Source organism: Beta vulgaris, chromosome 7 (genome assembly GCF_026745355.1).
Source record: "Beta vulgaris subsp. vulgaris cultivar EL10 chromosome 7, EL10.2, whole genome shotgun sequence".
NCBI lineage: Eukaryota > Viridiplantae > Streptophyta > Magnoliopsida > Caryophyllales > Amaranthaceae > Beta > Beta vulgaris.
The window spans coordinates 2,670,863-2,697,545 of NC_079208.1; the positions used below are offsets into that span (position 1 = coordinate 2,670,863).

At 34.9% G+C, this 26,683-nt stretch overlaps 3 protein-coding genes across 13 annotated transcripts in view; 2 read left to right on the forward strand and 1 right to left on the reverse strand.

The window, feature by feature from the left end:
- The window catches only part of LOC104898257 (protein TRANSPARENT TESTA 9), a 36,954-nt gene extending 10,799 nt beyond the window's left edge, over positions 1-26,155 (reverse strand). The window contains exons 1-12 of one of the 11 annotated variants that reach the window (XR_007276527.2): positions 25,844-26,155; positions 25,558-25,625; positions 21,159-21,235; positions 18,611-18,749; positions 9,713-9,764; positions 9,505-9,581; positions 9,271-9,404; positions 8,932-9,028; positions 8,743-8,800; positions 828-936; positions 609-729; positions 304-490 (exon numbers count right to left, since the gene is read on the reverse strand). Coding sequence is in view for 10 of the 11 variants with exons in the window: in XM_048648562.2 (XP_048504519.1) it covers positions 304-490; positions 609-729; positions 828-936; positions 8,743-8,800; positions 8,932-9,028; positions 9,271-9,404; positions 9,505-9,581; positions 9,713-9,764; positions 18,611-18,749; positions 21,159-21,201 (1,017 nt within the window). In the remaining variant the exon portion in view is untranslated. Of the gene's footprint in view, positions 1-303; positions 491-608; positions 730-827; positions 937-1,682; positions 2,546-8,742; positions 8,801-8,931; positions 9,029-9,270; positions 9,405-9,504; positions 9,582-9,712; positions 9,765-13,652; positions 14,427-18,610; positions 18,750-21,158; positions 21,236-25,557; positions 25,626-25,843 lie in introns of those variants that run through there. The other 10 variants (XM_048648562.2, XM_048648560.2, XM_048648559.2 and 7 more) reach the window with 10 other exon arrangements.
- On the forward strand, positions 2,765-5,363 carry LOC125499587 (protein ALP1-like). The gene is made up of 3 exons (XM_048648568.2): positions 2,765-3,014; positions 3,887-4,648; positions 4,733-5,363. The coding sequence occupies exons 2-3, from the start codon at positions 4,459-4,461 to the stop codon at positions 5,221-5,223; spliced, it is 681 nt and encodes a 226-aa protein (XP_048504525.2). The 5' UTR covers positions 2,765-3,014; positions 3,887-4,458; the 3' UTR covers positions 5,224-5,363.
- LOC104898259 (probable aspartyl protease At4g16563) lies at positions 21,913-23,729 on the forward strand. Its single transcript, XM_010685310.4, has one exon. It carries the CDS (start codon positions 22,147-22,149, stop codon positions 23,551-23,553), a length of 1,407 nt encoding a protein of 468 aa, XP_010683612.2. The 5' UTR covers positions 21,913-22,146; the 3' UTR covers positions 23,554-23,729.
- Positions 26,156-26,683: the final 528 nt, after the last annotated feature.

Here is a 26,683-nt window from a genome sequence, read left to right on the forward strand (position 1 = left end):
TCTCTTCCTCTCCCTCTCTCTCCCTCCCCTTTCTCTCTCCCCCTACCCCCCTCCCCCTTTCCCTCTCCTCCCTCCTCCTCCCTCTCTCCCCTTCCCCCTCCCCACCTCTCTCTCTCTCCCCTCCCTCCCCCCTCTCTCTCTCCCTCTCCCCCTCTCTCTCTCCCTCTCCGTCCTTCTCTCTCTATCTCTCTCAGAGAATTACAGAGCACTAAGCCACTAACAAAAACTCGAATTCTTTATAGCAACAACATAATCCAATATCTGAGAAGGAAAGTGATTGAAGAACGTAAGAAGCCCTCTTACAGTATTTTTTCCCAACTGCATCGGGATCAGTATTGGAACCACCAGCAAACCTAGAAGCTTATGAGTGACTAACGTACTCAAATGAGAATTGCCAAGACAAAGTAAGTCCTTAATGTAGTAAAGGTCATCCAAGAATTTATCGATTCCAGATTTCAACTCTTTCCTTTTGTCAGAAGAATAATATTTCCTGGGTTAGAAACAAATTAACATCCTTAATTACCATTGAATAAAACAAAACAATTAGACAGTAATAACAATAATAATAAGAATCTAGCACAGTTAACCTTCACAGAGATAGAATATACCCCATGTTAGAAATTGCCATATCTAGATGGACGCATTCCTCCCTTAACTTTAGAACCAAGTCAGAGAAGTACTGAGATACTGGAGGTGCCATCAAAAATTGACAGACCATATCATCACTAACTGCATAGTCAAAAGGACTGTTGCAAAATATTAAAATCTTCATTTACAAGACAATTAGATCCGCAGGGAAAACATGGCAACAACAAAATAACTCGTACCACTATATATGCTGAGGGTGAGAGAACGTATGGCTGTTTGAATCATCTTTTCCCCATGGTGTGCAAATCGAAGTGCCTCGGTATAAAGAAGAAATGATGTAACAACACCCTGCAAATTAAAACCATTCTATTTGAATGAGGCATGACTTAAAAAAAAGGGGAAACTTTCCAAGCAAGTCAAAACATATTAAATTCAGCACCAAACCAGCATCTTCAATAAACTTCCATATATCTAACAAGAAAACTGCTAAGTCATATCATTGTTTGACTACGATACAGCATATATTGGAAAATGAGTGCTCAGAATGTGAATTGAAGATGATCTAACCATACTTAATTTTTTAATTAAGACAAACCCAAGCCATTTAGCAACTGGACGACTGTTTCCAGCTTAACAACAGCTAAGTATTGGACAGAAACCAAGATAGAACTCTCCTTCATTTCAAATGAAAAAGAAATTGAGATGCGACTTCTTCTAGACTTCTTCTTGATTAGTAGAAGATCATGTCACAAAGATTTGCAACGCCTTTTGTAATGAACTGATAATTTGAGCAAAAATATAAAGGAAGAAGATGATGATCTTTGATTGATAACAATGGAAAATAACAGTAGATAAAGATAGTTTATCAAGTTTCGAGTGACTTGACACACTCCCAAAGCTAGCAACTAAAATAAACTCTCCAATATTTTCTTGATGATCTTTTCTCCCTAATCTCCTCTATTTATATAGATATATTCTCCTTAACTCCCTAGCTTATTCTTCAAGCTACTATAAAACTAACTAATTATTACTATACCAAAAATACCCTTCTCCCTAGGTTGATTCATTACATTACCGGCCGCCCAAACATTCACCTTGTCCTCAAGGTGGATAGAAATTTGCACTGAATGCTCGACAATTGCAGCAATGGTGACTTCCATCTTCGGAACATTGTTCGCTTTGTCGTTCGAGCTCCTCTGTGTCTAGTGTAGATTTCAGCAACGTAAGTGACTTGCCCATGGCCGAAGAACTCAGCAGCTCAGACACGGAAAAAATATAAGTATGAGTAAAGTGGATAGAGGTTGAATTGTGAAGGGAATTGTTTGGATTACGGGGACTTGAAAGGAAGTTTGGTGGGAAGGTTTTGATGAGATTAGTAAACGGGTTGGGTGAAGTAGTGAGTTGCTGGGCAGGGGAAAGTGAAAGTAGAATTTGGTTAACAGTCTTTGCGTTAATGACTGAATAAACAACTTTGGGGCTAGGTTTATATCCCTTAAGAGGGTTGAGGTAAAGGGATTTATAATAACCCTAACAAACCTCAATCATACCAGATGCATTAGAAACTAGTTAATCAGTAAACTTGGGTTATCAATCTAATACACTTTTGTTACTTCCCTTTAAAACAACTCAAAAGTACCCCAACTATTTGTTCAACTACTAGCAAAAATATATCACTACAAAATCCCTTTATTAGTCATGATTCTTCAATAAAACGACATTCATTACAGCCTAATTATGATGTGATTGAGGTAGTAAGAGATGAGGAAGAGAGGGCGAGAAAGAGAAAGAGAAAAGGCAAGCGATTAAGGAAGAGAGAAAACATTGGAGCAAAGGTAAATTCTGAAGAAAAAAACAATGAAGATGAGCAGGGGATTCAACGGGATCAATTACAGAGGAAGAGTGCAAAAGGACTAGTGAAAGAGAAAGTTTAAACATAGTCGTGAAATGAGGGCAAATGATAGTAAATTTTGATGATAACAGCATTATGGCAATTTCAAATTTATTAAGGTAGCGTTTGGGAACCCGGATTTCATTTTAATTAGGGCCTGTTTGGGAACCAGGATTTCATTTGAAATTCTGAATTTGGCCCAAATCAGGTGTTTGGGTACTCAATAGAATTGGATTTGGAATTGGGCCAATTACAATTCAATTACAAACCATGTTAGAAAATCCTATTTTCAAATCAGACCCCCTCCCCATGTGATTTCAAATTATGGCCCAATCCAAATGTCACCCCTTCCCCTAAAAAAAACCACGATTCTCTCTCCTCCTTCAACGCTTGATTTCTCGACAATCCCTTCCCCTAAAAAAACCACGATTCTCTCTCCTCCTTCAACGCTTGATTTCTCGACAATGAAATTTCAGTTCAAAGATTGAGAAATTTGCGATTCTTGCACGAAGATTGAGGAACGATTTTACATCTTAAGGTACAATTTTTTTTTCGTGTTTTTCCTACTTCTGTAATTAGGTTTTTTCTAATATAGTCGATTTTATGATTTTTTTTTGCTTTTTTGATGATTAAATTTGTGAATTTGATATTTCTTTGGCTATAATCATATTGCGTTTTACTTATTTATGTCGGATTTTGCGAAATTAGGGTTTGGTTTTGGATTGTACATTATTTATTGTTTAACTGGCGCAAACATGCGTGTGTATAGATAGAATGAAGTTGAGCAAATTATGATTCATGACCGCCTATGATCTCGTCAAGTGTTAGGGTATAATATGGGTTATGAAGTTGGTACGGGTGTGGTTTTGGTTCGTCAACCTTGATTTGTGGATGTATAGAATTAATTCAGAAAAATTGGCAGCTTCCTCTTCAAAGCAACACCAATCTATCACCAGCAGATCCAATATTGTTTGAAAGTAGATCATGTAGTTGATATTGTTTTCCTTAGTCCTTTCCCGTCGTTTATATGTGTCAGATTCAATTCTGGTGAAATGGTGCCTTTATTTTTAATAGATTACTGCAATTTTTCACATGTCAACATATAAATTGACAATCTATCACCATTAATGGAACTTATTTGTCGTTGAAAACCTGGACAAACTACTGAAAACTTTCTAGATCACATTTGGAATCAGGTGTCATTAGCAATTTTGTCAGAGTATCTATCAATTCTCTGTGCATTTCTTCTCACTGAATGTTTTACTTATATATGACCATGAAGCAGTAAGCACTGAAGTGGCCTAATAGACAAGATTGGAAAATTATGCTCCTGTTTTTGTGTTTTTTGTTGCTATGAGATAGTGATGGGTTTGTTATTTTTATTAATCTTTGGCTATTTTTATGTCTCAGTATATAACAAGATACAATATGTCTCATGATCAACAAGTTTCTACTATTAGAAAGCGAACTAGAGATGACAATGATGATGAAATGGAACTTATTGCAATAGTTAGTGGCTTTATTATGGTAGCAGTGGGTGCATGGCATAATAGGTTTAAGCATAAGGACATGCCTTGGAATGAACATGAACGTGCAATGAAAAGAGCGTATTGGTTGGATTCCCTCATGAATGATAGAATTTGTAAGGAGCAGTTGCGTATGGATCGGAGTTGTTTTGATAAGTTATGTCATGTTTTAGTGGCTAAAGGAGGTCTAGTTACTACTAGGAATGTAACAGTCTTAGAAATTGTTGCTTTCTTTCTACATACTCTTGCACATGATCTTAAGAACAGAACTATTGGTGCTGTGTTCACTCGTTCGGGAGAAACGGTAAGCCGTCAGTTCCATACCGTGCTTAAAGCTGTGATGAAGATAGGCAAGTTATATATTAAGCAAGTAGATTCTAGTGTGACATATGATGGAGACAATAAGTGGAAGTGGTTCGAGGGGCACTTGGGGCACTTGATGGGACACTTATTAAGATGACAGTTCGAGTTGAAGATCGGCCTAGATATAGAGATAGGAAAGGAGATATTACTACTAATGTACTAGCTACATGTGATCCTAGTCTTCGGTTTAATTATGTTTTGCCAGGTTGGGAAGGATCGGCTTCCGATCCTCGCATTCTAGGGGATGCCCTCCGAAGATCTAATGGTCTCAAAGTTCCCAAAAGTGAGAAAACCTCAAGATTTTTCATCTCTCTCCTTATAATAATAATAGTTAATTTAGTTCCTTATAATCTTTTTAATGTCACAGATAAGTATCTTCTTGTCGATTTGGGATATTCTAATGCACAAGGGTTCTTGGCTCCATATAAAGGCACTCGTTACCATTTGAACTTGTGGAGAGGAACTACTCCTACAAACTATAAAGAATTGTTCAACTTGCGTCATTCATCTGCACGTAATACTATTGAAAGAGCATTTGGGTTATTGAAAAAGAGGTGGGCTATATTGAGGAAAAGTAGTTTTTATGAGAAGCAAACACAAGTAAGAATCATAAATGCATGTTTTGTTCTCCATAACTTTGTTAGAGAAGAGAATATGGATGAGGAGAATTTGTTATACGAGGTGGATGAGGATCTATCAAATGTTGAAGCTGTAGATACCTTGGAGGATGAAGGGGAGGATTTCGTATCAACGACACAAGCCTCACCTCAATGGAACGATTTTAGAGATGAATTGGCAAAAAAACTGTTTCGGGAGTATCAAGCTCGAAGGGGAGCTACCTCACATCCTCTACCTTAGTTATTCTAGTAAAGTTTTAATATTGTAAAAGAATATTATTGGACCTATAGACTAAAGGGTCAGCTTTTTTTGTTAAAGAGCAACACTTTTTAGTTGAAGCCACAACTAGTTTTTATGAATGTTTATTACTTTCTGTTTCATGAATGTTTTGTTGGTTGTCTTAGGGTTGTTCTTTTTTAATTCACCTCTTAATATTTACAGTTCTGCCATGAGATATTTTGTCACGCGTTTGCCAGAATATGTAATTATTTTTTAGGACTTGTTCCTATTGTAATTCTTATGCTTGACGAATATGTAATTACTTTCTTGTTCACAAACCATCAGTAATGAGCAACAAACGGAAGGAACCTATGCAAGCTCTTAAAAGAGGCTATGTGGCTTGGAATAAACAGATGGATGATATTCTCACCCGAGTTTTGTTGGAACAACTCCACAACAAGGAAAAAGGAGATGGAGATTTTAAGCCCCAAGCCTACCAAGCCGTTGTCGATGAACTAAAGAAAGAGTTGGGCATCCCAATCAACGTGGAGCACGTGAGAAATCGAACTAGACTTTGGAAGAAGCACTATGGTTGCATCACCGACATTAAGACTTATACAAAGTTTAAGTGGGATGATGAAAGAAAAATGATCAGAATTGGACCGGACCTAGAAAAAAAATCAGAATTTTAGAGAACAGGGAGCATATAAGACTACGACTATAAAGAATCCTTGTGTTGTACGTGATTCTAAAGATGGAAATGGAATTACTGCAAGTAGATTGAAAAACAAAAATGTAAAGCATATAAAGTATTATATTACTAAAGGCCTGTAGGAGTATTAATTATTTATCAACTTGGTTGAGCTTGCAAAGGCTTGTGTATCTTCTTTGTTTTAGCTTCATATAATGATATATCCTAGTTTCTGTGTGACTTGTGTTTTCTACATACTGCTGCTGAGATTATTGAAGTCAGTTGAGATATGCAGTGGCAAAATTCATGCTTTTGGGAACAATAAATGAAGATTGTATAATACATTATACATGCAACTTTACTGTAGGTAAACAATTTGGTTGAGGGGTTAAGAAGATTATCACATTCTGACTCCTCTTGCAATACAATAAGAGAGGAACTGATTTGCAAGAGTTGAAACTGAAATTATAGAATGAAGCATGAATACACAAAAATCATACCTAATGCCTCATCATGTTTTCTTGTGCAAATGTTCTACTATCATTTTCAGGACAACAAAAATGCAGCCTCTTATCGCAACAAGTGCATAGAGAATTGGGAAGATATATGCACTCTATTCGGTGCAGATAGAGCTGTTGGGGATGGTTCAGAACAACATGATGAGGCAGCGGACGCCATGGAGGAGGAAATGATAAGTGAAGGAAAGAGCTCATCCAAGGATCCAACTGTTTCGGGCTCTCGCAAGCGCAAAAAAGATAGTGTAGCTGATGCGGTCAACAGTTTTGCTGAGTCCTTCAGAGAATATGTGCAAAGCAAAATGAACGACATCCCGAAACCCACTTGTCAAGAGATATATACCGTTGTGTCTGAAGTATATGGCATTTCTAGGAATCAGATTATGAGGGCAGTAAAAAGGTTTATGAATGGTAATCCCGACGAATTTCTAATGTTGAAAGAGTTACCGGAGGATGAGAAACTTGATTGGGTACTCTTGTGCCTTGCTGAGTAGTTTGACTCACTTTCATGTCATTGTAGGTTTTTTTCGTTACTTTATCAAATACTACTCTTAAATGTTGCTCTCGATGTTGAGATAACTTTTGTTATAACAATTTTGGATTGTTGGAATGTCAAATGCATTTTATTTGCTAAGGATTTAATATTTTTTGTTGAATGTAATTACAAGATTATCCAAACAATAGCATGGAATTAGAATTCCGGAATTCAATTCCAATGTTTTCCAAACACATACATAGATTTGAAATATTGGAATTCAATTCCCATGTTCCCCAAACAAGTTTGAGAAATTGGAATTGAAATTCAAATACATGATTTCAAATTTTAGGGGAAGGGGTGACATTTGAATTGTAATCTGGTAGCAAAGACATAAGTGTTAGGACTTAGGACCAACTATATAGGTATTTCAAAAGAATATATAAGGTAACTATCTGCAGAAAGTGATATACAAAAAATGTAGCTACAAAAGTTTTTCCTTTCTTTTTTGAGACCTTCGTTTAGCTTAAGTACATCTTTTTTGAGACCTTTGTATAGCTAGAGATAAGTATAAGGTTCTGAGCAGTATTTTTAATGTTTCTTGATATGTAAACAAAGTGCTCCATGATAGCTCCGCGGCATGACATTTTTGGTCCTTGGCCCTTCTTTTGCAAATTGATGACACCTCCTGGTATCTTTCTATATTTTCCTTAATTACTTATGAGGAAAATAATAACATCAAGCTCTAGCTCGGCATAATTCACAGGCTCGAGTCAAAGACCACTTGAGTTCAGGCTCAAAGACGTTGGAGAATACAATGAAAATCTATTTTCAATTTAATGAGCACAAAATCCAAGGACATGACATGACCCAAATAATTAAGAAAGCAAGCCACAAAAGATTGAAAGACAAACACAACTTCTAAAGGCAAGGAGAGTTATAGGTCACACTACCTCACTATAAGCAGCAGAACTGACAATATTAGAAGACCTCCATGCCATGGTGTCAAAACAAGGTCGCATCATATCGTATCGTATCGCCCGTGTCGTAAAGGTTTTCAAATCTATCAAACCGATATTACCCGCATCGTAATGCTGTTAAAAAAACCGCATTTTAGGCGGGTTTTAGGGATATTTCATGGTTTAAGCCGATATTTGGCAGTACGACAAACGCATCATCCCCGTTCCTGCATCACTACGCCCGTTACAGCGATCGTGACTGAAACCGCATTTTCGAACCATGCTCCATGCTCATCATAATCTTTAAGAATATGCTGTGGATTCTCACTTAGTCACCAATCACCCAGATGCACTTCACTTCAATTTAGACACAAGTTTACTTCTTTATACCCCTAAACCCCCCCCCCCCTTTTCTCCCGGGACAAAGCTTTCAACTGTAGCAGTGTAGATGGTAAAGTAGAGGAGAGGAAGCAATGAAGACTCTAAAGAATGCATCACAACTCCCTCCCCCCCTCTCCCACACACACAATACATAGTAAAAAACTACATGGACCTATGAGACTATGACATATTCTCATAGTTGTTGGCTCTTTTGATTGGCACCTTCAGCTTCGACTTTTCTTTCAAAAGTCATAATAATCTTAACATTGATCAAAGTCTACTACAAGTCTACAACTACAATAAACACTAAAGGGCCCAGATGAAATATCTGTCTCATACCATTAGATGGCAAAATTATTAATTCAATTAAACAAGAATCTTATATAAAATAATGACATCACGGCATATCAGTGTCATATGTAGCTCACAAATTTATTCTGCGGGGATCACTAATTTGTTAAATATCAACCTTAGCTTAGTACATGGTATAAATATACTTTTCCAATAAGTTGAATTTACCTCTTGGACTTTTAAAAGAAGACAGATGGTGTCTTTGTTCAGCTTACTGCTCACTGCCCTGAAACAGAGTCAAAGCAAGGACAACCACAAAGGTCAGAATAGCAGATCTCCCATTTATAGTGCCAGAATTAATTCCTAAAGAGGGAGAGGTTTCCCCTATAAAGCTATGAAGAAAAAGGAGAGTTTGACCTTAAAAAGGAAACATAGTACAAAGCTAAATCACCGGCATGGAACCCATACTCATGTGTGATGATGCTGTTAATGTGCCCATTGCTGAAGCAATAGTCTGTGCCATATCAAAGACAAAGATACTACTGAGATTAAAGATAAAAGTATTAATGATGAGGTTGATTATGGAGAAGCAAAATGGGAATCAAGAAAAGAAATCAAGGAAGTTAGCTACATTGGCCCTGAGAGAAGACAAAAAGGGGATGTAAAATACAGCCATGCCTCACATGTCACAACAAAATGGAAAAAATGAGAGCTGAGAATAACCCGAATGCATGAGAATAAAAACAGGTTTCTTACAAATTGCATGATCACTGTGTAGATTCTGTATCATTATGCTCAGGTACTGAAGCACTTTTGCCTGAATCCTTGTATTCCTACTAATCTTAAGCATGCGGACAAACTCAGCCAAAACTTGATATTCCATGAAACATCTAAGTAGAAAATTTTCAGTTGATAAGTAAATCATAAAACCAAATATCACATTGCATATTCAGATAGAAATTGAAATAAAAAGGATAGATAAGCACATACTCGAAGATTGATGGGTCATGCCTATCACCATATGTAACTATCTCTACAATAGATTGTAATATGTCCACAACTACTTCCTGGAGAGAAAAAATATAAAAGATCAGACTTATGATTCTTAAGACAGAGCATCGGTTAGATTAAGTCATACTGTTTAGGTAAATCATTCAACCGACAGACAATGACCAAAATCAGCACCAATAATTTATACCGTGTTAGATGTGTCAACAACTTCGATCCCCTGCAACTCATTGATGACATACCTGCGAACCAATGTCACTCAGCACCGTTAATGACATCGAGAAAGAGATAAATGCATTTCTCCAAAAGTTCTTCATGACCTCATTTGGCACTTCTAAAATATAAAGGGTACTTGCAGTATATGCAAAATGCTGCAGCTGTCATTCTGGACGATGAACCTTCATTCCATAGATTCTAAAATATTTTTTTATATTTTGAATCTGCAAGACCTTTATAAAGGCCTGATCTCATAGGATGCCAATTTGAAGTTTATAGCTATCTGCAGAACTTGGTTATTATTTCTGTTTCATCATTCAATCATCAAAAAGAGCACATCCATTTCCCTAAGATAGTAATTTGCATATAGGTGATTTTATTATGCAGAGTCAACCTTCCAACATAATCAGCAACCTCTATTTTCCACTTATGAACCATACTAATAATGTGTTTCGAAAGTTGATTAGATCAGAGAAACCACTAAAACAGAGAGAATTGATTTTGCAAAAAAAAAAAAAAAAAAAAAAAAAAAAAGTAAATTCCAAGCAAAAAGGGAAAAAGAGAGAAGTCCAATCACACATTAAATCAAAAAAATATACTGATAAGTGTCTCATAATCAAAATAAGCTAAAATCACAACCCAATTCCCCCACAAAAGATATCATCCTCTCCAACCAAAGCACCCATATAGCTAGATCAACACAGAGTTGTTGTTCTTGCATCTTTCAAACCTCACATAGTCTGCCTTCAGATGACTCAAAACAGAAAACGTGGCGACCCAGTAAATCGCAACCACCCAATAAGCCTTTGCTAAAGATGAGTTATCATAACACAATGCTGTCAATCCACTAGCGAAACACAAGATATATATGAGGCCTTGTTTGTCCTCCAAACAAACAGATTCTCACTCTAGCAAGCTAAACAGATGCTTTCAACCCACTTTGAAATGTTAAGACTTCCAAACAGAAATGGAGATATCAAGAGATTGCAAGTTGTGCATATTCTTATGAGTGAAGAAAAGATGAAGTATAAGCCTAAGAATTCAGCCAACAAGCTCTTCTTCTTGGGAATCTAACAAAGAAACAGAAATAAAGCTCTTCTTCTTGGGAATCTAACAAAGAAACAGAAATAAGGGTGATGAACAAGTTAATAAGCTCCCCCCCAACTCCCACTTGTCAGGATTCCACCTAGAATAAAGTTTTCAGAAGAACTACCGCACTCTCGGAGGAGGAAATAAGAGTATATAGAGCTGTAGACAACCCCTTAAGGTGAGGGGAGAAGGTTACTCAATGAAGAGTCCATCCAAAAAAATATGCTCTCCATTACCACTCTTGCATTCGACCAAGGGTGTGCAATGAACTTCCAAAGGATAATATAAGAAGCAGGAGCCCGTGCTAGCGTATCCTATACATCTATTATAAGACCATACCTGGTCCCAATCACCTTATGCTAAGAGAACTTTTCTATTCTTATAGAAGCTGAGACTTTTCCCACAAAATAAAGAACCTAGACAGCAAAGTACCATAATTGCAATCCCTCTTCCTCCTTAGTCTTGCAAACATACTCCCAATTCACAAGGAGTCTACCCTAGACTACAAAAAATTTCTTGTAATCCTTTATAATTTCCTTATGACGTTTAATGTTAGCCGACCTCAAAATATTTTGGGACTAAGGCTTTGCTGCTACTATCCTTTGTTGTTTGTAATCCTTTGGAACATTACACTGATTGGAAGCTTCAAAATGGTAGAGAGAACACATGGAAAAGTTGGAAAGGTAGGTTTATATAAGTATCATAAACCCCAGTCCCCAAAGACGAAATAAGCTCTATTCTGCCTATGATCAGAGGTATTGGCCTACAACATACTGGCTGATAAGTATTAGTTTCTCAGTTTGCCAAACAGAGATATCAAGAAGTCATCGAGGAAGACTATATTGTGCACCAGCCTAGGCCACCTGTTCCTTTCCTTTATGTGAGATGCAAAAAAAGAAAGGCAAAGTAGGCAATTCAACTGGACACTATTAAGCAATCGGATGAGCTGTGAAGCAATTTCAGTGACTTGGTGAGGTAGTTATAGAGTAAGAACGGAATATTGGAGATTGTAATAAAAGGAAGGGAAGTAGGGGAGACGATGGCATGCAGAAAAAAATGATCTCATTCCTTTTGTAATGGAGAGACCCGGCCTGTCAAAACCTGGGAAACTAGTTACTTGCTTATGAATTAATACAATCATCTTTAACTTTCTGCCAATTCCTTCTTCATACTACATTTATCTGCAACTTCTCTTCTCCAAACTTTTTCTTCTTCTTAGAACATACCTTAATTCGTAACAAAATACTTACTGGCAGATACGGCCAGCACAGAGTCAATATATACAAGGCCCAAAAAGGCGATATGGCTCCTACAACCAATGTAAAAAATTCTATCCACTATCCTTTGCACAAGAACACAATAAAATACACTTAGTGATTCATGAACTTCATTGTGCTGCCGCAATTTTTAACCTTGCTTCGGTGCATCCAGTTTCACACAAACCTTTTCAGTATCTTGGGTCTCAAAACTCAATAATATCAAGATTATCCCTAATGGAAGACCAAATTTTGTAAAAAGATAAGAAAATCAGATTGAAACAGAAGAGGTGCACTAGAGTAAAAGTCCTTAAATCATCGTTAACAATCCAAGAAGATATTCCTGAAAGCAAGCCAACAGAATAGCACCACAAAAAGGCTACCAAAACTACCCTATAGTACAATCTTCTCAACTCAAGGCTCTCGCTCTCCACATATATTTGTGATTCTTTTCCATCCACATAACCCGCGTGATAGCCAAGAATGTAATCTCTAAACAATGTCTCCCCTCTCCCCTTAAGTAAGCACATCTAGCCTTCAAATTCTTCATATTGGATTGTGAACAAAATTAACATATCATAAAACGTCAAAGTCTCAAACAGTCGGCACAATGAAAAAGAAACCTCTTCATAATGCAAACTCTTTGCTAAAAGCATTAAGCTTTTCCACAAAAGCTACCAACATCAAAAGTTTAATCCTTGTCAAGAGCTCTTCTATCCTAAAACAGCTAAAGATTTGCACCCGAAACAATGTAGCTAGAGATATAATCACTTTACAAATATCATAGAAGTGAAAACAAGCAAAGAGTAAGAAAGTGGGAAGTAAAGCTCTTCAAGACACAAGCCTTGTAACTTCATGATCTCCCCTTTCATGTGTACTCCATATAAATTAGAATTTTCAAGTATGGCATCCCCTTAAAATAAATTGTAGGGAGCAGCTAAACTCAATTCTTATTAAAACTATAGCTGCTCTTTGTCCCCATTAGTAAGATGTTCTTAACTTGATCGCATTTTGATTTATCCTAAAATTGTTCAATCCACATCGCAAAAAAAACTCCCTGAAAACTAATCCATAGACGTGTGAGGAAGGTGTGTACATACATGTACATTGCTAACAAGCCAAATGTACATGTACATGGCTAACAAGCCAAATGTACATGTACATGGCTAACAAGCCAAATGTACATGAATAACAAATCGAATGAACACATGTACATTGCTAACCAGCTAGATGAACATATGTACATCTCTGTTAGTATATGTTCATTAGTATTGGTCTTTATGTTCATAACCTAGTACTTGATGTTCATCGTGCACATTTTCCTCACCATAGGCACATGTGCACCTACTAATTTGCACCTGAAAACCTAATTTTTTCGTGTAAATTAATTATGGTAGTTGATTCAGATTTTTGATCCCTAAACCTAAATCAACAAGTATCTCCTCCGTAATCGTAGTAATTCAATTCTAAACTGACATACATAATAGTTCAATTTTTCAATTTCTTCAAAAAATTCAACCATAAACTAAAAAAAAATTCAATTGATGGGAGAAAATGAGGGGAACTTACTTGAAATATTGGAGAGAGAAGCGATCAAAAGACCGCCAAAGTGATCGCAACATCAGGAAGTTGGAGTGAGATAGAATGTACCAAAATTGTTAATAGTTGAGAATTTAAACCCTAGAAATTTCGAAATTTCTGGCGTGAGATTGAGAGAAAGAGAGAGTTGAGTTGTTTGGCATTGATTATGGAATGAAGGTTCGCTTTGTGATCACGGCGCGTTCGCGGCAAACAACTATTCTTCTGTTAACTTTTCATTTCTGTTCGTTTTTTACTTTTTTTTATTGCAAGATAAACTGTTAATTAATCAAACTGAACTGGTGGCTGATCGGACATTGCAACCCCTACTCAATGGGTAGACAAAACACTACTAATAGAGCATTAGAAGAAATATTATATTGAGTTGAATTTCATTAGAAGAAATGGTGGGTATTTTACTCTCTGGGTATACAAAGTTTTTTTCTGTCGAATTGGAGTTAGCTCAGCGTGCAACTGTTAGAGTCCTTTTTGGACTCCAATGAGGGCATTTTGGACAATTTATGCATTTGAAGAAAGTGGGAGGAATTACACGTTTGGGCTAAATAACATCAAAGAATTTTATGAATTTATGTGGGAATTCTGAATGGGTAAGGGGTGAATCAATAAGTTCCCACGTTTTGTTGAGATTTCAATTTCCGAACGAACTTTCATTGCTCCTAATTTCCTTATTTTCTGTCAACCAAACAACTCTCCAAATCAGAACATGAAAAATAATCAATCCGTCTTGCATGGACCCGGTTCACACTAAAAATAGTGTGGACCAGGTTCAGGCACGTGACCGACTAAGAAGTACTCACTAGAGAATATTTAGTTAAACGCATTACAGAAATATACACTATATCAAAAATAGACACTATATGATACATAGGTACACTATATCATAACTACGTACACTATATCATACAGAGGTACACTATATCATAACTAGGTACATTATATCCTATAGGAACATTATATCATAACTAGGTACACTATATCCTATAGGAAAATATTTACTTAAACGCATTACAGAAACATACACTATATCAAAAATAGATACACTATATCAAAAATAGATATATATAGTATATTATGCATAGGTACACTATATCAAAAATAGATATACTATATTATATATAGGTACACTATATCATTTTAACATAGGTACACTATATCATTTTAACATACACTATATCATTTTAACATACATTATATCATATCATATCAATATACACTATCCTAAACTCACCTGATATGGATCGGGTGCACACTAATTATGTGCACCGGGTTCATATTAGTTTTTTAAAAAAATTTATATTGTCTATATAATTTCTTATACACCAAACAACGACTAAGAGGAATTACATAAAGGAAATAACTTTCTAGGATACAGAACTTCTCATGGGAATTAAAATCTCATGTATACCAAACAACCGTCACTTATTTTTTTATATACTAGGGAGTAAAGTTAATTATCATATATAAACTAACAGATTAAATAGTAAATATTTGAGTTATATAAAGCAAAAAATCCCACCTTATATTATTAAAACTAGTGAGTGTCCCAGGAGATGCTCCGGGTTGAAACTTTTCGTAACTTTTTCTCAAGTGTGGAAAAATTGACGTAATGACATGATAAGTAATTGCATGATTTTTGAAAAATAAATCCTTAAAAGTTTGGGGATAAAAGCAATCGCTTAATTCTTTCTACAAGGAATTGGATTAAGAGTTTATGTCTATAATAGTCTCTTGTTATTATCATAAAAAGGCTAGCTAGCTGTCTAAAGTTGTACAAATCTTTTAATTAGATACAATTATAAGACCTTGTGATATTTTATTTTGCTGGTGGATTAATGGATAAGCTACCACTTTTCGTTTTGGTCACGTGTTCAATACCTTGTACAACATTATTTTTTAATTGAGGGTTTTACTTGAAAATAAAGCAATTGCATTACAGCTTTAGAGGAGAGTGCCACGTAGCACACAAACTTTCTTATGAACACCTTTTACTATAGATTAGTGAATCCTTTTATCTTTAGTATTTTATGAGTCATGTAAGTTCATGGATCCTACTTGATATTATTAGTATTGTGTTTATAAAATTTTGGATCAATAACACCAATAATAGGACTCGTCATAAATTAATAATATAAGGATTTGATATGAAGCGACTATCATAAGAATAAGGAAGATTTGTCAAAAAGAATCTTTTAAAGGTTTAATTTTACGGAAAAAAAAATTATAAAGCATTCTTTGCAAAAAGAAACCACAAACCCCAATTTTCTTGCAAGAAGAAACCTGTCCCTATTTTCCGATGCATTTTTTCTCAATTCTGGTGCTGACCCTTCTATCTTTCCGTAACCCCCTATTTCCATTAATTGCGGTACCATTCCTATGCATCTCAAAAACCACTCCGAAAAATGGAAATAGGTTTCATCTTGCAAGAAAAATTAAGTTTGTAGTTTTTTTTCGAAAAAAAATGACGACTGGGATGAAAATGAATTCGTGGTATACAATAAGCAAGATAAGGTTAGTCATTTTTAAGTGCATAGATCTCTTTCCAAGTTACACATAGTTACATCTTTGCGAAGTAGACTTTTCTGTGCTCCACAATGACATTATATACTTCCTCCATTTCGCTTTAAATGTAACAAATGAGTATTATTTGTGAGATATAAATTATTCATTTGTTGCATTTAAAACGAAACGGAGGAAGCAATAATTTGGAATGACATTTATTTATGGTTTATGGGCTATGGCGACAATAATAAAAAAATGGTGACACTAATTACTTTCGACCAGCATATTCAAAATTGATATGACTTTTTTACAAAATAAGTTTGTGCGTGTATCTCGACGCTAAAATCGTCCATTTACCATGAAAATTTGATAAGAAACCATAAGAAACCATTGATATAAATTATTCATTGCGTAAATACCAAAAAACTGCAAAGCTTTTGTTTGCTCATGCAAACATACAAAACTTTAATTTGTCATGCTCTGGATTCATAGGTAGTGTTAAAACTTATTTATGAATGATTACTCATACGTTTCCCAATTTCACGTGAACTTTCGTCCACATGCATACGCCGACTGCTGATCGACGACAGGCGCATAACCAAAATTGTCTGGACTCTGGCCCAGGGGTCCGACTGGATATCTTGTTTTCGTTTCTCGATCTCTTTCCTACCGTATATTTCCTTTTTTGATAATTTTAGGATTTTCATTAATCAAAGGTTTAAAGCCACCTTATAAAATTAATATGTATTAAGTGTTGGGACATTTTTATTTTTAAAAAAATATAGTAAACATCTAAAAACGGATGAAGTATATGTAACATTCATAACAATAACCTTCATTTACAATGTATAAATAATAATAATTTCGATGATTTCATTGCCTATAATGAGTATGCATCATATAGGGGTCGTTTGGGCTATTCGCTGTTGGTTGGTTTAGTTGGCTTGTTTAACTGGCTAGAAGCATTGGCGGTATGTATTGGCTTTTTAAGTTGGTTGTTTAAGCCAGGTGTTTACATAAGTAATATTTGGCTAAATTAATTGTGGATGTTGGTTGTTTATTAGAGAGTTTGTGGGCCAATAAGCCAAAAGTCAATCCAAAAAAACTGTTCCGGCAGCTTTTTCATTTTGGCTTAAAAGCCAACTTTTCAGCCAACCAAAAAGCCAATAACAAACACTTTTTTTTTACTGTTTGACTAAATTGAAAAGTCAAAAGCTAAAAAAAAGTCATTTACCAAACATTACCATAATAAATCTCCTTCAATTCATTGCCCATAAATATTTTCGCTCAACCCATGGGATGATAAAAGTTCACCATTTATGTTTTACTCGGAACCACATATAATTTTTTTTTTTTAAGGAAACCACATATAATCTTTTTTTAAGGAAACCACATATAATCTAAATTAAGCTCTATTCATAAACCTCTTCTTTAATTGTCCCATTTTGAATTTATAAGACATACCGAGTTTTTATAATCACAAATTTGATTCAAACTAGCTAGGTTTACTATATAAGACTACGTAAGACAAACCCACCTGATATGAATACTAGCATTTTTTGCACGCGATGCATGTTTGGATTTTTTTCAAGACAAAAACTCGATTTTATTCGACATAAGTAAGATTCGAAATGTGAACGCTAGACATACGAATTATAATTGTTTTTAGTTACAAAATATGATTGGTTTAGTTAAATTCTATGAAAAAAAATAGAAATTTTATTGAATTTATTTATGATTTCTAATACCATAATTTTTCAGTTGATTTTTGAATTAAGTACACTACTTTATAGATTATGAAAAAAGTGGACATTTGATATCAAGTCAAATTTTTGTGAATATTTTTGTAAGTATGTATTGACGTTGTCGTGTATTGGTTATAGTTTGTAAGTGATTTTTAGTTTTTGTAAAGTTTCCTCATTTGAGTGATTTGTATAATGTAAATTTTGTAATTTTATGATTTTAGTTGACTTGTGAGTTGTGAGTGATTGTTGTAATTTTATTTCCAGTATTTTTATTTGAAGCCCCCCTTTGATTTATAAGTGAATTTATAATTTAGAAAGGAAAGGGAGGAACCGTAAAATAATGTGTTCATTCGGGGACACCATGACTACCCCTTCCCTTGTATAATAGAGATCATAATAACGGGACACGGGACACGGGACACGGGTCACTTTAGGTTAGATTATATAAATAGCGTACACTACTATTTTCTGAAAAAGAGTTACCATAGTCCATATGCACACACATATATATTGCATTTGAAGATTGTAAAAAATACGCTACATAACAATGCAACTCCTCAGGACAACGGTCATATATAATTATATATACTAGTTGCGTAAGATATTTTCTGACTGTGTATAGGTCCATAATTCCAGCATCATTCATTCAGTTATTGCTGGTGGAGATGTTTGTATATGACTCACATCGGGTGCATATTATTGCCTTTGGACTTTGGCTTCATGCCCCATGGTGTAGACCGTACCCCTTCCACCTTTTTGGTAAAAATGGGGAGTTGGGAACACCTTTCGTTTTTTTTGGAAACAAAGTTGTGAACACCTTTACCTAATAAACAAAGGGAAGTTTATATCTCAATTATATAAACAAAGAAAGAAGGTGTAGTGTCCTCTTTTGAAATGACTAAAATACCCTCTAATAATTTAAAATAATATTTTTCTTTTTTATAAAAAATTGAAAAATGAGAATCAATGAAACTTGTCATATGAGTAGGTCAAAAATGAAATATGTAATACCATTAATAACTTGAAAAACTAAATTGACACAATCAATTCACGAAATCAATTAGAATCTTCAACCAAAAAAAAGTTAGCAATATATCGTGATAACATATATTTCATATTTACAAAGTTCAAACAATATGGTTTATTAACATTTGTAATTGTTAAAGAACTATACTAAAGTCGCTGAAAAGAAAATTATTAAATTATCGACCAAATTTTACAGTGACGGTATTGAACAGTTAAAAATTATTCACCTTTAATTTAAAAAGATAATAACATCTACAAAAGAACCTCAATAATTTATATCACTATCAAAATAATTTTAAATAAAAAAATATGTCCATTTATATATAACTACATAAGATTGTTGACGCACGCATCGCGTGTATATGCAACTAGTTTGCTCCTAAATAATCACTTCAATTTCAATATAGAAAAATAAAGTAATATTTGAAAAAAGTTTTATAAACCAAAGAACTTTCCACACGCTAAAAAGTTAAGAATCAAAAAGATTTCCACCAAATCTAAGACTACAATAATCATTCTCCACCACTTCACATGGCCTCTTATCATTTCCACACCTAATCTATTAGATCTATTTCATTTGGGTTTATAGCTTTCTCCCAAGACTGTTGAGTTAATTCAATCATACATCCGATATATTTCAGGGTACACTTAAGACTATTTTTTACTTATTTGGAACTCTCTTTTTTTGTATATTTTGTTCATTTGGGTAATTTCAATAAACAATGTACAAAAAAATAACGTTAGGTGTACTACGTTCACGGTATATCCGGATATATATTAAGATGTATCAAGATTGTTTTAGTGAAGTATAACAGTCCTTACAGGCTACAGCTATTGTCAACTGAAGAAAACAAAATGCAATCTTAATCATTCTAGTCGGGGCCAAACGACGTCTCCCACAATCAACGGTTAGATTGACTTTTTAACCTTTAAAGTTAACTACTCTTACATTTCGCAATCGCAGGCAACCAAATTGGAATAACAACTCCGAACTATGTTTTAATATGATGAAAGTCCATCAATTTAAGCAGTGATTATGACAAAAGAATCAATATAAAAAGGCTAGCTTTATCCATAATTAATCCCACAAAAGGCAATTTGTCCATAATTAATCCCATGTGCACGTTTGGTTACGGATACATGCATGCTTTCATGCTTCTAAATTTCTCACATATTTAGGGTTTATTCAGTATCATTTTCAGTTTTCAGTTTTTTTTTTTTTAAATAACAAAAGAAAAACAAGAAATTAGAAAAGGTAATTTTTTTTATTTTTAATTGTCAGTTTTCAATCATCATCGTTTTGGTAATAAGCAACATACTAAGGCTATGTTTAGTTCACCTGAAATTTTCTGATCTGAACTTATTTTTTCTGATCTGATCTGAACTGATCTGATCTGATTACAAGATCTTATCTTTTAGATTTTTCTCAATATATAAGAAAAAATATAGTCGTGTGGGGTCTTGTTTGATTCGTCTCAATGAGTACTTTATTGATATTCAATTATTATAATTTATACTAATATGTAATGAAAGATATTTAATAGTATAATGATTTTTAAATATAAGCATGATCTGATCTGAATTTATTTTTTCTGATCTGATCTAATCTGATCTGATTAGATCTATAATAAGCAAAAATAAGGTGAACTGAACATATATAGCCTAAATGAAACCCAAAATCTAAGAGCTCGTTCGATAACACTGTGGTTTTCAGTTTTTTGATTTTTTGTATCTAAAAGTCATATGATAAGTGTCATATAAATGAAAGAAAATGAGTCAAACTTATTAGAAATATGATGATTTATAGTGAGTTTATTTGTAAGTACGTACTCTTGACTATGCATATTCTTAATCTTCTATTAACACATACTAGTATACTAGCTACAATACATATATACTAGTTGTTAACTTGTAAACAACAAGAACACCAACAGAAGAGTGGAGCACAGGAAAGCCAAACCAACAGATTACACATGTAATATGCACAGATGGATCAAGGAAAGCAAAGCCAAGGAAAAACGAGTGACAAGCAGCAATAGCATGGACATTGCAAGATGGTAGCACAACAAACAACCACATATAGTGAAAGAATATTTGCCATCTCTCCTCTATAAACATAAGCTAGAGCAATTCTCCAAGCAACAAGGACTTTCAGTGGAGGTGAATATTCAAATAAAAACGGATTGTCTGGAAATTAAAAACTCACTCAAGAATCCAACATCTTGCAACAAGGACATAGCGTCAATCATCAAGGAGATAAGAGATATTGCAAACACCTTTCAGCTATTCAAGTGTACCAAAGCCACAAGATAAGAAATTAGAGCTGCACGTACACTTATTAGATAATATAACAAGGAGGAACTAATAGTCTTTACCCGCTGTAAAAAAAAAAAAAGGGTAGAAATGGAGATATATGATGAAAAACACTAGTTGCATATGTAATTCATGTATTGCTATGAACTTTGGTATGACGCTTTATCATTACTTGTAACATTACATACAATTTTCATTCTGAATAATTATCTATCAAATAAACCTTTATATATGTTTGTGAATAATTGTTCTTAAATTGTGTCCGATTGAAACTTATGAAGAAATCATGTATCACTAGACATGTTAAACATATTTCACCAAAAAAAAAAAAAGACATGTTAAACATGGGTTGATATGTAGAGGGTGATATATAAGTAAACTATTCAAATTGTGATGTCATTGATTAATTAAGCTTTAGTCATTTCCCTTAGAGATTACTTGCACTTGACTTAATTTTTTTACACTAATCTCTTCTTAGTTTCGCAAAATCTTAACTATTCATGAAGCGTGTAGAACAATGTGCTTCTAAGCATATTTTCTTGAACATTCGTCACATTGCTCGCATGAGTTCAATATAAAATGTAAAAAAAAAAATGAGATCAAAGAGAACATAGCTAAGATTAGATCCTCTTGGAGACCATAGAAACTTTGCCTTATTTATTTAAGAAGACTAATTTCTCCTTGATTACTAACTTCCATGCAATCATACTCCACCGAAAATAATGAAACTTTGTTTTCTACCCCTTGGCCCCTCTCATGCAAACCAAACGTACACATAAAACCAAAACTCACTTCCCCACTTCAAAACAAAAATTACACACAACATTTTACTACTATAATAAAACCTTTCCAACACTTAATTCAAACAAACAAAAACATCAATGGCCTCTCTTTTATTTTCTTTACTCCTTTGCCTCTCCTTCCTCATCATCTCACCTTCATCTTCATCCACTATAACTCTAACTCTATCTCCAAATCCTAAATCAAAATCTTCATCTAATCCATGGGAGTTTAGTTCAAATCTTGTTAAAACTACCATTGATAGAGTTCATCATCTCAAACACCCTAAGAAAAATATATCCTCTAGTACTACTTTTCATGGAACTTCGAGCACTCCTCTCTATGCTCGTAGCTATGGAGGCTACACCGTTTCGCTCTCTTTCGGTACGCCGCCGCAGGAAATCCCCCTTGTTTTCGACACCGGAAGTAGCCTCCTTTGGGTGCCTTGCACCTCCCGGTACGCTTGCTCCAATTGCACATTCTCTAACGTAGACGCCTCTAATATCACGACTTTCAAACCAAAGTTGTCCTCTTCTACTCATGTCATAGGATGCCATAACCCCAAATGTGGTTATGTCTTTGGAGACGATGATATGACAACCCGATGTGGCTCGAAATGTGGATCTAATTGCCCATGCCCGAGCTACCTCCTCCAGTACGGGCTAGGAGCTACGGCGGGGGTCGCAATATCCGAGACCCTAAACTTGCCTGGAGGGGTAGTTCGGGACTTCTTGTTAGGGTGTTCTCTGTTGTCTATTCGACAACCTCAGGGGATCGCCGGATTTGGGCGATCCCCTACTTCGCTCCCAAGCCAATTACGGCTTGGGAAATTCTCATATTGCCTACTCCCTCATAAATTTGATGACATACCAAAACATAGTAAGCTTATCCTTGTAGGCGCAGGGGAAAAAAGATTCCCCATCGCCTACAAGAGTCCTAAGGATGTACTTAAGTACACCCCTTTTTATAAAAATCCAACTCGTGCACCATACAATGAGTATTACTATGTACATTTAACAAAAATTACCGTTGGTAAAAAACACGTGAAGTTACCACATAAGTATCTAGTCCCCGGACTAAAAGGGGATGGGGGTACTATTATAGACTCTGGTACAACCCTTACTTTTATGGAGCGGCCATTGTATGAGCCGCTCCTAAAAGAGATGGTAGAGCAAATCACCCATTACAAGCGGGCCAATGATGTAGAGGCCCTGTCGGGCTTCGGGCTTTGCTATGACATTAAGGATGCACGAAATGTTTCGTTCCCAAAACTCGTGTTTCACTACAAAGGTGGGGCAAAGATGCTAATGCCATTGGATAATTACTTCTCGTTAATAAGTGATTTGGGTGTGTGGTGCTTAACCATTGTTACGGATACTAGCCCGGGTGCACCCAGTGGGCCGGTCGGGCCGGGTATAATATTGGGTAATTACCAACAACAGAATTTTTACATGGAGTATGATTTGGAAAATCAAAGGTTGGGTATCAAGAAGCATAAGTGTGCATAGAAAAATAGGTAGTCATTTTTATTTTATTCAACTTCTTTTTTTTTTTTTGTACTCTATTGTTTCTTTTAATGGTTATGTAAATAAAGGAGGCGTCAAGCTAAGAGTATTTTTCATAATCATAGAGCATTGAATTTTTCAAGCTGGTTCAATCTAATAAGTTCTTATGATTTTGTCTAGATTTCTTTGGAAATGAGATTTGATTTTTTTTTTTTTTTTACATCAAAACAACGTACTAAACAATTAATCTAAATGTAATCTATACACGCGACAACTATTAGCTATAATATGAGCCTATTGGACTTGATTTTTGCTGACTTTCATTAGACGGCACCGAGATTTGATTTTTATTGTACTATTTATTGGTTCATATGTTGCAATGTCTTTTACCCTCTAACACCGTACCACTTGGGATTTGTCAAGAAAGAAAAATATGCATCCATGTCCAAATCATGAAAAAAAAAAGAGTGACAAATTCTCGCACAGGACCCCATCCAAATTCGTCATGTGAGTAGGCACATGTGCATCCTTTTCCATTATAGGTTAATTTGGGTTGTTTAATCGTGGTGTGGTATTTTTACCCCTTATATTAAGAGTTTTTGGCGTAAATTTTGTACTTATTTTGTTTCGATTTAGTTGTGATACATTTAAAATCATCGATTGTTAGGCAATTTTCGGAGAAGAGATAGATAAAGAAAGAAAATAAAAGGGTCACATGTGCTAGGAGAGAAATACAGAGAAGTTATGACTCAAAATGAAAGTGTCATAATTAAATTTAAACTTACTAAAATAGAAATTATCACACCTAATTAAAACGGACGAAATATGTCAATTTATTCATTGTTTATTTCTATTCTTTGTCGAATTTATTCCGATGCGTATATAGACATAATCCCTTACCCATTAAAATGTCATTCGATTAAAGCATGAAGTCCTTCAAACTAATTAAAGTTGCATAGCCTCCCCTCTCCTTTTCTCTCTCTAAAACCCTAGCCTCCCTTACCCCTTCTTCATCAATTAGGGGGCTGCCATGGATGTTTTCATCCATGGTAAGCCCCTTTTTCCCTTTTATTTTCAGTTTTTAGTTCATTTTCTTGTTTTGTTCAATAAATTAGTATCTCTTTATGAGATTTTCTCAAACCCTTTTATGGGGTTTTTAGTTTCTGTTTTGGAAATCTCTTTCTCCCCTATGGGAGTTGTGAGTATAGTTCTTTTGTTTTTAGGTATGAGAAATTATTCTCATTGGTTGAAGTTCGAGATTCAACCTGAAGAATTAGGGTTTCACAACTTCTGTAAAATTATGGAAGACTATTGGAGTACGTTCATCCCAAAATTTCCGCATCTGCAGATCGTATGCCGAACCAAAGCGAACTCACAGATTGCATTGCTTCAGATGAAGATTTTTATTAAGGCAAAATTAAGTCAAATCTGCGATGTTTACATTTCTAGGGTGATATGTATTTCTATTAGAATTTTATGTTTTTCAGAAATGACTTGTAAGCAGGGGCGGATCCAGGATTCTAGACCAGGGATAGCGCAACTTTACATTACTAGAAACTAAAAAAAAAGTTCGTAATAACTAAATTCATATATCATATATCACTACAAAATTTCCACAAATTCAACCCGATTAACAAGTATACTTCACAACAATCAACCAAATATCCACAAATTCAGCCTAACTAACAATGAAAAAAACGACAATAATCAATCAAAATTCAACCTCACAAGTCACAATCAAAATTTCAACCCAAATTCCACAACAATGAAAAATCAATCAAATTCCACAACAATGAACATTCAATCAAATTCCACAACAATGAACAATCAAATTCCACAAACCACAAATTCAGCCTAATTCTTAACTAACAATAAAAGATCCGCCAACTACTAATTCCACAGACCACAATTTCCACAAATTCTGAAATTCAGCCATATATAACTAACAAATTCCACAATCTGCCAACTGCCATATAACAATTTTAGAGGAAAGAGAAAGAAAGTTACCTGAATGCAGTGGCTGACAACTATTTCGCTACAGCTACTGTCGCCGTCGCCGGTCGCCGGAACTATTTCTGGAGAGCCGAGAAGAAAGAGAAAGAAACTAAGAAAGTTAAGACTTAAGAGGGGATTAAGATTTAAGAATCAAAGTTAAGAGGAGATTCAAATTTAGGGCTAGATCTAGATTATAAATTTATAATTCGCGGACGGCGGAACAAAAAACAAAAAACTGAGTTTGAGGAATTAGGGCTAAAAGAGAAAGAAACAAAGAACAATAATTCAATAAACTTACCATTTAGGAATTAGGGCTACCTCGAATGGTCGAACCTCCTCGGTACTCGGATTCTCCGACGAGACCAGCAGACCACGATCTAGACTGATGAACAAAAAACTCCGGCGACTGGCTCGATTTTGCGACGACCGACGACACAGCACGTCAACACTGAGGTCCGACACTCCGACTTCCGAGAATGAGACTATGAGAGTTGAGAGTTTGGGAGAGAGAGAGAGATTGAGTTTGAGGAGAGAGAGTGAAATTTTCAAATGAAACGTCAAACGCGTTCCTTATTTTTTCTCCGATTTTTTCTGATTTTTTGATTTTTTTTTTTTTTTTTTTTAAAAAAAAAAAAACAGGGGTAGCATGTGCTACCCCTTGTTACCACGTGGCTCCGCCACTGCTTGTAAGTGCCGTTTGGCGAAATATTAATGAAATCCCTTTTCTTTCTTTCAAAAAAAAAAAATTAAAGTTGCATTATTTGAGACTAGACTTGAGTGGCGTAAGGAAAGGTGAATCAAAAGAAAGGCTAATTGAAGTTACATTATTTGAGACTAGACTTAAGTTGCCAAATGATCCTGACTAAAGCACATGTCGGGTTAAAGTTGAGGAAGAACCTTTTATCTATACTTTCGGAACAACGTGAGTGATGCATCTTCAAATCAAGAAGAATCGAGCTATAAGTGGAGCAATCAAATGGGCATACAAGAACTTTTTATTGGTTGCGAGAGTGATTAAGCGTAGTGATATAAACTAAATTTGATTTCACAGATTCTAAATACCATCGTTATAAAAATTTACCAAACTAAACTAGACGGTATTGATATAGCTATATATATATAAGAGAGAGTAGTTAGT

Bases quoted from the DNA above. Each gene is read 5' to 3' on its own strand.
- LOC125499587 (XM_048648568.2), top strand. From the start codon at position 4,459: ATGACAGTTCGAGTTGAAGATCGGCCTAGATATAGAGATAGGAAAGGA. The intron at 4,649-4,732 runs GTGAGAAAACCT...TTAATGTCACAG, and splicing joins TGGTCTCAAAGTTCCCAAAA to ATAAGTATCTTCTTGTCGAT.
- LOC104898259 (XM_010685310.4), top strand. From the start codon at position 22,147: ATGGCCTCTCTTTTATTTTCTTTACTCCTTTGCCTCTCCTTCCTCATC.